The sequence below is a fragment of the Tribolium castaneum genome, chromosome 4, assembly GCF_031307605.1.
Source record: "Tribolium castaneum strain GA2 chromosome 4, icTriCast1.1, whole genome shotgun sequence".
NCBI lineage: Eukaryota > Metazoa > Arthropoda > Insecta > Coleoptera > Tenebrionidae > Tribolium > Tribolium castaneum.
Window position 1 is genome coordinate 2,162,718 of NC_087397.1, and position 14,696 is coordinate 2,177,413.

A 14,696-nucleotide genomic window follows, 5' to 3' on the forward strand; every position below is an offset into this window, starting at 1 on the left:
GACCAGTGAACAAACAGAGCAGGATTTACGAGCCGCTCTCGAGTTGCAGTGTTAAAACCCCAGCTCGAACGCAAAAAATACAAGCTCTTAAAATTAATCTTTCGCTCGGGGGAATCTCGTGCAATTCTTCCTTTCACCGGTGCTTACGTACGTATTAATGTAATCGCGTATGAGGGATGCGTTCTTTGCTTTTATTTGCGCCGCGCCTAATCCTAATGATTGGGATTTTTGTTTTCCATTTTTCTCCTTAAGAACTCGCCCACAAAAACGAATGTCCGGATATTCGCGCGATCGCTCGTAAGTCGGAAGATCAAAATTGAATAACGCCCAGTTTGGGAAAAGAAGGAAGTTTGTAGCGTTTCTCGGTGTCGAATCACAATGGCTCTTAACCTCCGACCGCGGAAATACAGCTTGGCTATCGATTCCCCATGGGAACAACTTCTTATATAGTTGGAAAAAGTTGAGTTCCCGACGGCGCAAAAAGCCCTGATCGCTCGATTGCTCCAGAAATTGGCGTGTTATTTGCTTCGGACCGTCGGGAAACCGCTAACCGGACATCTTAGGCCCTCAACAACATATGATTCGAATCGTATAAGGCGCTTTGCGACCGAATTTACCGCTCTTTTATAAACCGACCACAGTTCCACTGAAAAGAAAGACCGACTCCAACACGAGTTTATGCCTCTCTTAAAATACAACTTAAATCAAAGGACCGATAAAAGCGACTCCGAGCGTACGATATTTATGTCTATTCTCTATTCATTCCACTAGCAGTTACCCATTTTTCACCGGGACACCACAGGCCCACATTAAGCACGTTATTATTACAAATGATTTTATTTTAAGGGCAAAAGATCATAAATCGTGTTTCTCAATTCAAAAAATAAAAAAAGTATACAGTCTAAAAATGGTGGATGCGCCGGGTTAGAATTTGTATTTATATTCAAACGTAGCTTTTTTACATCAAATATTACAAAGTTTTTAATAGCTTTTAAAGTAACAATTGTTTGATTATAACTGAACCATAGAGAAGACTAAATTTGGTCAAAACGAAAAATGGTGGATGCGCCGGGCCAGCAAATTTCCCAGACTTATTAATTATTTTTAACGTTTGATTTGGTGGTGGGATGGTGTATTTCGATAAAGCCTTGATTTGAAAAAGTCAGACAGTACGAAACAGGCCAATAAATTGGTCGTAAAGCCTGAAGGCAGACTCTATGGCTACTTACTTACAGACATCTCATGAGTTATCGCTATTCTGTGATTTTACGAGAAGTAATGTATTGTATAAGTAAGAATCGAGCGAAGATGGGTTTGAAAATGGAGTCAGCAGGAGGCGTTAATGTACAAAATCATTTGCATTTGGATGTTCCGTGTAGGTAAACATTTATTAAAGTTGGTAAAAAGCTGATAGAGGAGCGGTAGAAAGTGCATTCGTTGCATACAAGCCCTGGCAAAAAATTTTAATCAAGCCGGTCGCTTCGTTATCAGTCATCACGTTTGAACATAATAGCATTTATCCGAATGGAACGAGACGCAACGCTTCCATGTGAATTAGGAGCTATTTAATAATATAGTGGAAATTCGCATACATGTATGAACTATGCGGTTTTATGAAGTTATATAGAATATAAAGTAGGCTCTATGTAAAACTGTCACGTTACAAGCTCAAATTTATAGAACAAGTGGATAACTGGATAACTTTTCATGTTCAGGATTCACGTTCGTGCGAGATTAAATTAGATGCCAAAAGTTTAATGGACCTACAAGGCACGAATTATGCCACAATCGGCCCTAATCGCATAAAAATTAATCAGGTTATTTCCGACATGGAGTAGCCAGAGCAGCTCCGAAGTGCAGTTTCAGTTGTTTTGAAGGAACTCCAAAGGCAAACGTTTGCAGAATGGCTCCGCTCTCTACGAAAACCATCCGCAAGGGTCAATATTGCAGCCCAGCAAATAGTTGTTTGTCGGCAGTAACACCGAAAGTGTGTAGTTTAAATGCACTACGTGATCGCCCTCGATGATAAGCGTTTGCTTTTTGTCCACGGCTTTAAAAACTTAAAACTCCTGCACTATTTTCATGCGCCATTCCGACTCGGAATTGAGTTTGACAACTATATGGGCTGGCGATTACAAAGGCCATCAGTTGAAACATTCAAAAGGTCTGTTATGTCAACAGCAAAAAGCTCTTTGAAATGTAAGTAATTTACAGACACAAACGAAAAACGACAAATTTGCAATGATCGATCAGACAAGCAACCAACGAATAAACAACTTATTGTTAATTAGCAAGCGGGATCAGTTGAGATTTTTCAAGAGCTCGCTCATTGCGTCAAGCGGTTAAAAATGCCTTGAAATTGCACGGATAGGAGACGAGAGTTCATTCAGATGGATAAATGTAAGCAGATGAAAGATGAGAAGTGCCACAAGAACGTTTAATAAAAAATAAAACTTTTCAACTATTTATTTCTAAATGAAGGAACAAATTTCTTATTTGAGCTGTTCTCAAATAATGCTTAAAAAAGCTGTTTGAAATTTGCTACTCTTAGAAAAAATAGCACTTTATAAACGCCAGGACCACAAAAAATCGGGTAATTTATTACGCCTAATTTTTCTTTTATAAGAAAAGCGTTTCTTTGTTATTTTTTCACAAGAGTTTGTATTGTCCTTTGCCAAATTTTTTACATAAAATTATACAATATTAAAGGAAGAGAAATTATCTTTCCGCGATCAAACAATCTCACAAGTATTAAAAAAAGGCATTAAAAATGGTGGATGCGCCGGGTCAATATAGTCTAAAACACATAATGGTTGTTTTTTGCTGTTTATTTAAATTCATAGGGATACAAAAGTAGTTTTGGTTCTGAGGTTAATTTAAGTCTGTTTCTGGGGCCGCCCTGTAGGCCTGGCACGTCCTGTGGTCGATAAGAGGGCCATTTCGGAACGAGGCCACTAATTAGCGGCAAAAACCTAAACGCTTTTAAATCGCGGCAATTAAATGTCAATTCGCTGGTGGCGTAATCTGCACACTAGCACTCTGAAGAACGCCGAGCTAATTTACACTCTGTGCTTGATTAGCATGCAGAAATTTGCGTCCTTAATGTTGGCAGCAGAAATTTCGTCCGGAAATATGATGCAGTGCAGCCGAAATCGCGCAATCGTTTATCACGCGTAATTAAAATGCAATATTCAACGACTACACACTCGCTTTTACAATTAGCTAAAGTACCATACAGTAAATGGCCGTAATTGGAAAAACGGCCCTCTTGAATCAGTTTGCTTTTGCACCGTGGTTTAACATTAATGGCTGACGCTTTCATCTTAATCATTATTTATTTCGGCTCTTTCATTTCGCTAAATTAATCGGCCGGTCTTGCGAAGACACTTTCGCCCCCAAACGTCGATCGCTTTAATATTCAAAATGACGGTGGGGCACGGATGAATATTTCATTCGGCCAAATCGAGTTAAGATTTTTTACAAACGATCTCTTTGCACCGATAAACCCAAAACAGGCCCTAACATTTCAATAACTAACCGTTACATCCCCAAATGGCACGGACGTGGCTCGCTTCCCTGCGAGCTTCTCATATAAAACAATTAACTTTATATTTGCATTTTTTAAAAGCCGCCGCATGTGCCATTCCCCAAATTAGAAAATATTCATTCCGGCTCATACTCCGCAATTCCATTAGTTTTTTCCGTTTGCGTCCTAAATTAGGCTAATTTGAGTCGAATTAGTGGCCCGGTCTTGCTATCAATTACACGCGTTATTGAAGAACCTGAGGTTCGATATCAGGGCAAACGACCGGTGACGAATAATTTCACTCGCTTTATGAATCCTCGGGGATCCCCGGCAAGATTAAGAAATTTCCAATGAAATTGGTGGGCCTTTTGTCACCCGGTATCACTGTAACGAGGGCCTGAAATAAATATAATGTGACGCAGCTGAAAGGGAAGGCTCATGGATTACTCTACGGCCCGGAAAACTGTTCAAACGAATAAAGACCGATCGGTGACTACTCGAATCAAATCACGACCTACGATACGGAGCAACAATGTTTTTCATTAGGAGACGGCCCGGAAATTGGAAAAGTTAAATACGTGGCATGCTGATAAATGCTAATGCAAGATTATTTGGAATCAAACAGATTTTACATTTAAATTAGGCGGGGTAATGAATATTTTTACGTCTAGACGACGAGACTGCTTCAATATTTATGTCCTTTGAGCACGACATCATTTTTTGAAAGTGTCCAAAGCACAAAAACCAGTGATAGTTTTCGAAATTAGTGGATTCAGGTGGAGCGGCTTGTGCGAACACAGCCTTATTATGGGATAAATTTGCATGACACGTTTTAAGCTTAGCTCTTCGTAACACATGCACATTGCGCTGCAATCCATTAGCTGCAATTTAAACTGCAATCTAAGCGAATAGCAAATTGCTACAAGTTTCAGGGGACAAACAGAGTCGTCGGTGTTGCAAAGCGATGCATTTCGTCGGAAATAATAATTGAAACTGCCACGAAGTGTCGCAATAAAAAGGTGTTCCGCTGGGATTATAATTGGGATTCTGTCGTTAATAAGGTCCGTTGAACGGATCAATTCAGTCGGATTTGGGCGCTATTTGGTTCATGTGCGCCACTATTTTATCCCGTTTCCTCCCTTTCACATGTCCGCCGGTTCTCTTTCCTGCAAATGTTCCCATTTCATCGGGATCCGGTCTAAAACACATGGTTGCTCATCGCTAGAAATGCATTGTTCTATCGCATCCTCCGGGGGCAACATTTGAATTACAAATAAGGTCAGAAGAACCGGCTCAAAATTAATTTCAATTTCATGTCGGCACCGTCATTCGACCCGCCTGATTGAGACTTCAATTAGCAAATAATAATATTTTCGAACCGAATTGAAATGCAAATTTATTTAATTAAGTCTTCTTCTGCTACAGATACATTAATTTATTATTAAAGATTTGGACGGGCAAACTGGTTAAATTAATTTCCAAAGGCATAATTAAATATAAAGAGATATTCACGGATTCCATCTTCTTAATTGTAACGACAAAAACAAGAGCTCGACGACGACGCGAGAGCTACTCTTGCGCTTTAATAAAGGGATTCTTAAAATAAGTTATCTTATTAGCGAACGAAAGCGAAACTCAAATACGCAGGAACAAGTAAACGCTATTAAAAGACTAATTGAAACTTGGGTCCCGTGTGTCATCGCCAACTCGTACCCAAACAAGCAAATTTGAATTTTTTAACCATTTGCATTCACGGGCCGCGTAATTAATAAGAAATCCGATTCCTATTGACTTGAGCCCACGATATTGAATCCGTAAACATGGCAAATTTCGCAACAAAACCAATATAACTCCCACCTGGGCACGCAAACCGGCCATTACTTCGTTTTAGTTCGTTGTCGAGCGATCCGTCAAAAAGGGCATTTGACCAAAACTCGGCTAAATCATTATCCTCCCGTAACGATTTCCTCCGAAACACTACTCCTAATACGCGGCTGATTTGCTTAAGTACACCTTGCCAATGCCGGAATAAATTCCTCGTGTTATTTGTGGGCATTAAACCCTCCTCGTGGTGGAAAAAAGCGGAGGCGAGAGACTTAAATATCACATTGCGTTTCTCCGAACTCGATAATTACGGAAAAGCATACGGCGGCCATTCAAAACCGCATTTGTCAATGTTATCGTGACAAGTTCTATTGAATTAAACGACGTCCCGTGTTTTTATTCATACGTTCGCTTCCAGATCATGCTCGATGTTGAAAGACATGTCATTCGTCAATCAGAACGAGCTTTTGACGCTTACAAACTCACGCACCGGTGATGAAGAAATAAATGATGGATTGCACTTTTCACGCGTCTTAAACATAACTTCGCCGACTTAATTTCGACGAAACGACGGACTCGACGCGACTCTGACTCTATCATTTCACGCCGCAATTTTACAGATATTGGCACTTTTTTACTAAAACTCTTTGTTCAATCAGCGGACGGAGTGCACATCCATCATCGCATACACAAAAAGAGCCGCTTCACAAGCCAAAAGCTCTCACTAAATTTCGACAAAATTCAATAACAGCGCTTATTGAAACACTTATTCACGACACAGTTCCGAAAAAATGCACGCCATCCGCAAAAACTCGCCTCTACATTAGAAACTTTTTAACTTCTAATATAGCTAGAGCATTAATTTTTTTTTACGATTCAAATAGTGTAACCAAACATTTTTATTGTATATTTGAACTCGCCTTCTTAAGCTGAGTAAAATTTACTCAAGTTGTTGGTACTTATCTGTCATAGTTTTGACATGTCAATTTTTTAACACTTTCATTTGCAAGGGTTTATCTAAGTTATCACAACAGCCCTTGAACCCTTTGCGATAACTAAATAATTTTTTTTTGCATTCGATAACCGAAGGTTTGAAAAGTTTTCCAAAATTTTCAAAATTGCCAACTGTCAAAATTCATGGTTAGTATGATTTTTTCAAAATGGTAATCAAAAAACTGCTATGACTCAGTTATTTCAAACGAAAAAACGCTATTTTCTTAACGGCAGTCGACGTATATCGATATTTATGGTGACTTTTGTCAATACGTCCTACACTCATCTCTTGCAGTTTTTGAAAAAAATTACAAAAAACGGATTTTACTTCGTAATTTTCATGGTTAGTCAAGTAGACCTTGTAAAATGGTCAACAATTGTCAAATTTCAATATTTTATTTAGTTTTTAGCTGGTTTATTATCGAATAAGCAGTAAAATAATAATATTTAATTATAACTTAGTGAATTATGTAAAGTAACTCAGTCAGTCTGCCATCGAATTTTTAACTTTTTGAATGAAAATGGTAAACAAATAGGACATTTCTTTTAATTAATGGCACCATTTTATTTATTTTTCAAAAGTTTACTTGATTAAATTAAAAATAATGAGCCAAAATTGTGTTTTTTGCGATTATTCCAAAAACTGTAAGAGATAGATATAGAAGATGTTAATAAAAGTCTGCATAAAAATTGATGTTCATTTGATTGTCATTGAAAAAATAGGGTCATCCCATTTGAAAAAACTGTTTTAAAATCATTTTTTAATCGTCAAAATTCAAAAACTATGACAAAAGAATCATCCTCTATATTTTTTTGATTTGCTGTGTTGAGGCGATAGTCTGTTAATTTTCGCGTCGTGTTCCCAGTTTGTTTGTTTCGCGATTAGGCGAGAAATTAGAGAGTTGTCCGAAGCTCCGGAAATAACGTCGTTTGATACGGCCGCAAAAATTGTTAATGGGGCGCAGTTATCGGCAAAAATGTAAACCGACAGCCCGTATTTCATTTCGCTTTTGAATGTAGTTTCCGCGATGAACCGGCAACGAGTAAGTGAATATACACAGAGAGCGAGAGATACCTGATAAGCGGTCCCGTTGCTGCTGCAGCAGCAGCAGCAGCAGGAAGAGGGGTAAATAGTCCCTCGTCAACGGCGTCGCCCCTTGAAAGTGAATGTGTCGCGCATTTATGCCGTCTCTGTCACCGATCTCATTGACATTGATGGCTTTCCATCACGTCGCCAGCTTAATAAAGAATTTTACAGCGGGATGACCGGAAATTCCGGCGATCCGATTACATATTCATGAAAATAAGAGATAAACATTTCTGAAATTCAGATCTGTTAAATCTGGGACGGCGAGACGTGTGGATATGTCAGGAGTATCTTCCAGGTTGCGTCATAATTTAAAATGCAATTTCTTAGACGGAACGTGACGCATAAAAGTGGGGAATTTGTTGCCGTTCCGAACACGACGTGTAAATAGTTTTGCATGCAGCGCAGACGCTCGTGTACCTACGCCGTGTTTTACATAAAATAACAACACTTAAATACACGTACCTCTGATTTGCCTTTGGAAACGCAGCTCGCCACGTTCGTCGGCTCCAGATTCAGGGCATCTCGCTGAAAGAAAAAAAACGTTACATCAAACGTAATAATTACCACACGAAACAACCAAAAATCAACGCGTTGATTTTTGGTTGATTTTGCGTTTTTCGGGTAATAATCAAGCTAAAACTTGCGGGATTCCCAAACGTGATAGTAATGTGTGTAATTTGGTTATAAGAAATCGATACGATGTCAGATATGATTAATGTCGGGCCAAAAACTCGCGTAATATGTGACCCATTTCTGGGGAATTATCGATGCCTGAACTTTGTCCTGCTTGCGATATTTGTTGGTGCATTAAAACGATTTAAATCGGGTATCAAGGGCCCGGTAAAAGCGAAAAATGCTGTGTTAACCGGCGACTTCACACTGCAATTCCCTATAGCGATTTGTCCGATTTGCGGCGTTAATTAGGGGATAAACAATGAAAAAGCCGGAGGCATCAAAATTTCCATATGACTGTGACCGGTAGTAAATAATTCCCGAATTAATTTACTAACCAGAAGCTATAATACACACAAAAGAGGATCCCGGCTTGACCACTTGATTGAATACTCGGCAAACGATCCACCCTGTATACAAATAAACGGAGAACAAATATTTCGAGTTGAAGTGGGTACTAGAACATCCCTTATTTATCCCGGTGGGGAGAGATTTTTAATTAAAGCGAACGGTGCGGCTGTTAAAAAAATTCCCGGAGGCGTGGGACCGTCTTGGACAAATTTCAAACTCGTCTTAACCCTTTCTTTACGACCGATAAAAATATACAAGACGCGAAAGCGTTCTGTATTTTTAACTAGAGTTTTTCCCGAGAAAGTGAGGTAGTAAAGTTTATCTGTTCATAAATGCGATTCCTATAGATGCGATGACACAAACATAATTAAAGTATTAAATATGCATTCGCTAGTTCATAAACTGGAACTATCTATTCATAAATGTTATAAATCGTCGCTCCCTCCCCACAAAAGCACTAACCCTAATGCCTGCCAACCCCAGCTTACGATTTCAAGTGACATTGTTCCCCTCGAAAGCTGTTTAGGCAAACTTTAAAACAAACTTTGCTTAGATTCGCAAACAAGGTGAACAGGCAATAACTAATTTCGCGGAAAAATGTTTTTGTCCGCTTGTAGCTCTTAGCTGTCCGTCTTCATATTCGTGGTTTAGCGTAAAGTGTCAGCGCTCGTTTAAAATCCTCGTTTTTTGGCGCACCCGACGTTCGCTCCCCCAGGACCGTCTCGCCGAGCCTCTGCGGACCAGGAGGAGACGAATAACGGGCGTCGTTTGTTCCGGAACCGGAATTAACTACTTTAATTAGTTTGAGACACGTTGAATTTACGTACGTTTGCTGTCATTCGGCTGCAATTGCCGATTGCTCCGGACTAGAATTGCGCCAATAACAATCCGGGCCCAACCTTGGAGAATTTATTCGTTCGCCCGGAATCGCACTAATTTGTTATTTGACGATGCTCTTGGAGGTTTTTTGCGAAATTTCGCGGCGGTTTTGATTCGAAACTGGCGAGTTATTGCACTATAAATTTTCGAGTTCCATTTTCTCTGTTTATGTGTTATTACAATATTTCCAGGTACAATTAGCTGAAATTTATAGCCAATTAAAATTTAATTCGAACAATGAAAGGTGCTATATTCGGAATATCACAATAGCAATTGGCTCGACGGGATCGAGGCTGTGCATATAAAACAGCGCTCGACTCACGACATATAATCACTCGAAACAATTCGAATTAAACGAGCTAAGAACTCCAACGCAAACAGCGCTATTTTTATTCAATTGAACCGGGCGACGGAAATTTATTTCCACACTCGTGTTTTACAAGTTTAACAAATTTTGAGATAAGTTTTACGTCTTTTCACTTTATGAGTTGCAACAGAATTGCACCTATCGCACGAAGACTAAATGTACTACTTAAATAACGCCGATCTACTTTATTAAACTTTGCCAATTTGCCGTAAAAGAAAATTTCATTTACGGAATGATGAATTTATTTTACACAACTATCTGCACCGAAGTAAACAAATTTTTACGACTACGAAGCGCCCGAGAGGAGCTTCCTTACCCCAATTAATTCAACACTCGATACGAGTTAAAATAAATACCAAATGAGTTTTTATTTCAGCCAAATTTCGCTTAAAAACTTGGATCTTTAAAAACTCTTGAAACTTGCGAATTAAACTTTGATCTCGCGCATGCAAAACCGCATTTTGTTCTCGTCGCAATTTCCTCGTATCAAAGTTTCATTTTTGGTTGCTCGGCGTTTGAATTTATCTGCAAATTCTCGTTCCAGACTGCACTATAAATATTTCTAAAAATTTGCTAGCGCAAAAAGGAACGCGTTTGTTTGCAAGTTGTAGCAGCAGAAGGGGCGCACATAACAGTGACAAATGCCTGTATGTAAAGCCGTCTGACTCGTCGTAAATGATTAGCAATAAAACGTTTACCTTAACAAATCGTACCATTTTTTACAAGTCTAAGTACGTGTCTTTGTCGACGGGAGGAGGGTCGCGCACGAGTAATTTGTTTTTCGGTTTGATTTTCCAGAGGGAAGGAAATTCTTTTCCATTACGGTTGATATACATCACGCGCCGCCGTGCATTATTTAGTAACCGGCGCAAACTTTCACCCCAAAAGTGCGAAACATTGCTGTAATGACCCTTGCTACACACAAATTTCGCGCAAGTTTTACAATTACCGGAGAACTTTTGTACTTAGTGTTAAGCAAATGCTATATTAACCGGCCAAGAAACGCAGCGTTTCGCTAATTTTTACACGAGAAGCCTCGATAAAGTTAAATGGGCTCCAATTAACCGTTCTCGTAAAATTATAAGAAAAGTCCTCACTCCGGTTTTTAAAAATTTCATTTTGCACATTTGTTAGTAACGGAAGTTCCGCTGGCGGCGCAATAACGCTTTCCGAATCCCCGGTGTCTCTACTTTCATTAAGGCCGTGTAAGGTATCTCGAAAAGGAATCCAATATTAAGCTTATAATATGAATGCTTAGTTATTACTGCTCTGGGCAACGCTCGGTTCAACTCTTAAATATTTGAAATGGGGTGCACGAGTCTCTTATTGTTATTATGTTACAAAAGACTTTCATTATTTTCAATATGGGATACTTTACAGGCGTTGAAAAATGAACGACCGGTTTTATTAGATCCCCGGAAATCGGCACGAGGTAATTATTCCCTGAATTTTTTGCGAAATGTTATTGACATTGTAAAATTCCACCTTTATTATTACCCCCATCACAATAAACACGGAACACAAAAGCGATTTTCAAAACGTTATCGCTTGTTGAAATTGCAAATATTTTTGTCCAATCTCACCGTCATAATCACAATTTATCGATATTAAAAGTGCAAAAAATGAACGCGCTAACGACCCGGATTACTCCATTCGATGCAAATTTCCAATCGGAAAATAAAAGCACGATTTTTGCTTTCGCAGATAAGAGGAGAGGAGTCAAACGTTGCAAGGCACGTCTCCACCTCAATGATTAGAACGAAGTAAGGGAATTCTAACGCTGAACTGATTCCGAATTCGGTACGTGTGCGACTTCGAAACTGATTTCCAAAACAAACCGAACGGCCGAAGAGGCAAATTGAAACCAAACCGCGCTTTTTGCCTCATTTCCAGAAAAAGCTCATCAAGCTCACACTCATGAAAAAAATGGTAACTTAAAAATTTAAGAGTTAGGGCGATCGTGGCGATTTTATGCGGGTTGACAAAAGCGCAGTTTTGAGAAATGGGCCAATAAGGAGTACAAGGATGAGGCAGTTAACACGTGTCAGGAGCCATCAATCACGCCGCCAGAGGCGCTGGCGTCGCTTCCTCCTGCTGGCACGCAAGCAAGCAGCAGGAGCTTATGCGGTCATTGTTTGCTGCGCTTTTATTGGCCAATCTCGTGTGATTTTATCCAGAATCGAGCAAGTTAACGGTGCCCTGACCCGTGGCTTCGTATCCGCAACATAAATTTCCGCTTAATACGTCGAAAACGCATTCAATTATGCCCTCGACGAATTTATTTAAACGGCGAGCGTTTCTGAACGAACGACTTTGTCAATGGAGGGCTAATTCGGAGAACACTTGCGGATTTGCGATTTTTGTGTTTTCGGTTAATTACAGTGGAGTCGCTCGAGCGACCCTCTGTTTACGCTCGAGATTTCAGAGTCGAGTTATTAAATTGAATATCGAGAAACACCCCTTATTCTTTGTGGAGAGAGACCTAATGTCAATGTTTGGGCATTGAGTGATTACGGAGGCACTCCTACGTTTTACTTGTATTTGCTGAAGGGACATTTATAGAGACGCCCCGACGAGGACGCCTCCGGCTCCGAGGGGAGGATCATAGACATTCATTACTGCTAATATCTTTTGTGCATCGATTTTCGACAGATCGAAAAGCTGCGCCAAAGTATCGTGTCGGGCGAAATAATTATGAAATTTATAAACTTGCAAATCTTTTGTTATCCACTCGAAAGCCCATCGCTGTAAATGATTAAAGCGAAAATTGCAAATACCTCTTAATTTTGCGGAAAGTGTGTTTAATAACATTCGCACGACGCTGAAAGCTTTTTAAGCGTAAAATCATTCGTTCACCTTGTATTTTGGGCAGAATTTCGTTTAAAACGCTGTAATCCTGTATTTTCACCTTCGCTACGAAGCTTTTAAGCATCCTGCTTCCATCGGATCTTGTTTTCAGCAAATATTGACACTTTATCTATCCGATTTTCTCGACCCGTCTCTGCTCGCTTACTCATCAACATTGGTTTTCAGTCGTGTTGTTGGAGCCTTTTTGTGCGGAAATCTTCGCACAAATTACACCATTATCTGCTCCCATTCAAAATTATTATTTCTTTTTCGGCTCAAATCTCCTGCTGAATTCGATTTCACACTTATCGCACCGCAACAATTTTCATTCGGAAAAAGTCGCGACGGATCATCCTTTGTCCTTAGCTAAACACGGAAGCGCTCCGATTTCGAGACTCGCTCCGAATGAAGTATTGTCTCCCGACGAGGTTTTTACGCGATTTAATGACATTTATTTATTAGCGACGGCGGAAATTAGACAAGTTTTATCAGTGCTCTTCTCGGTAATTAAAATTTTACTAAGATCGCTCCGACTGCAATATCGTATTCCTTTGCAACGTGTGCCGCCCAATTTTAATTTCACCCGAATGTCTTAGATATAAGCAAACACGATTCATATTACAAGCTAACCGACTTCAAAGAAACAGTGTACAAATAGAAAACGTAATACCGGAATACGTCTATGTCAACAATAATCAAAACTGGAATTGAAATTGCAGGTATTCTTCGCTCAACCGACTCACAAATGCATATATACACAGTGTTCCACCCATAACGACATTTTCATCCTAACCAAAAATAAGCCCACAAACATTAACGCCCCCATGAAAAAAAATAAAGCTCATAAAGAAAAAAGCCCACAGAAAAATACCCATTTACCAAGAAAGCACACATACAAAAAACCCACAGAGAAACTCAGTATAAGTTGTGCTGTGTCGGTGTAAATGGAAGTTACGTTTCCCCTCTAGTTTCTATATCTTTGTAAACTTTTTTTAACATCTTCTACCTAAAGATAACATTTCCTGTCAATTTACAAACTACACAAAATCAACACCAGGGTAGCATTACCCTTAGTCTAATATCTTTTTCTCTTTTAAGCTAATTTCAAATTTTAAAATACACTTAAATTTAAAATTTTTAACTTTTTTCTTTTATTGCTGACGATGGTTTAATTAATTAAACAGACACTAGTTCACATTTTACTTCTCTTAATAAAAATGAGTTATATTTCGCGAAAATTTTTTGGACGAAATCACAAATTTTATTTAATAGATTGGGGTGCGACTCGGACGTGGCGAGTGATAAGAGTTTCAAAAGAAAAATGTAAAAGTTCTTCTGAACTTTTGGTAGATGTGTAGTATAGTTTCCGAGATATTTAGATAATCAAATTTTTTCGAAAAAGTAGAACTATTTAACATTAAAAAGCAGGGGACGGCGGTTCGGAGGAACACAAAATCTCATTACTTACTTTCAGTTTATTCCGATTTATTTACCAAATTGTTATTTAACAAAAAAATTGTTTCACCAAACTTTGTTTAGTTATCAAATTAATACACGACAGCAGAGATTATTTTCTCCCTGTGAGTTAATTTTCAGTGGGCTTTTTGACCGTTGGGCTTTTTTCGTGTGGGCTTATTTGACGGATTCCCAAATGAGTGATTCGTTCGCGAATTCCGCTCTGGCGTTCTTAGCCTTGGTGCGATTCATCAGATCAGCAGTTTGAAACTTGGTTAATTAATAAATGGAATAAGTGGTGAACTTTGGGCCAAACCCACTGCATCTATGATAACCGTAATCTATAAAGGTCTGCGCGCATTTCAACTTATAATTGGAATTCCTTTTCTATTGTGCAGTCGGCAAGAAATATGGCCTCAATATTGTGCCAATCTGCGATTACATATTTATTTATTTCCGAGCAATCCTTTAATCGATTATCAGCACTTCCAGGTCGGCAGATAATCAAACGATGCACAATTAGAAAAAACACACAATAACCCATAACTCGGGCCAAGTTCTCGTGAATGGGTCTGTTTAATGCGCTACATTTGTCATGTGCAGTTGATTACATTCGGCCGATTTGTGTGAATGGGTCCGTGGTTTCGATAAGGCCGCTGTGGTCGGACGCATTTGTACCATGATAAGATGAC

General features: G+C 39.1%; 1 protein-coding gene across 2 annotated transcripts in view; it reads right to left on the bottom strand.

Moving 5' to 3' along the window:
* The window catches only part of Sema2a (Semaphorin 2a), a 224,207-nt gene that overhangs the window by 23,783 nt on the left and 185,728 nt on the right, over positions 1-14,696 (bottom strand). For both annotated transcript variants that reach the window (XM_015985155.2, XM_963247.5), the window contains one exon: positions 7,896-7,958. In XM_015985155.2, the coding sequence (XP_015840641.1) occupies positions 7,896-7,958 (63 nt within the window). The remainder of the gene's footprint in view (positions 1-7,895; positions 7,959-14,696) is intronic.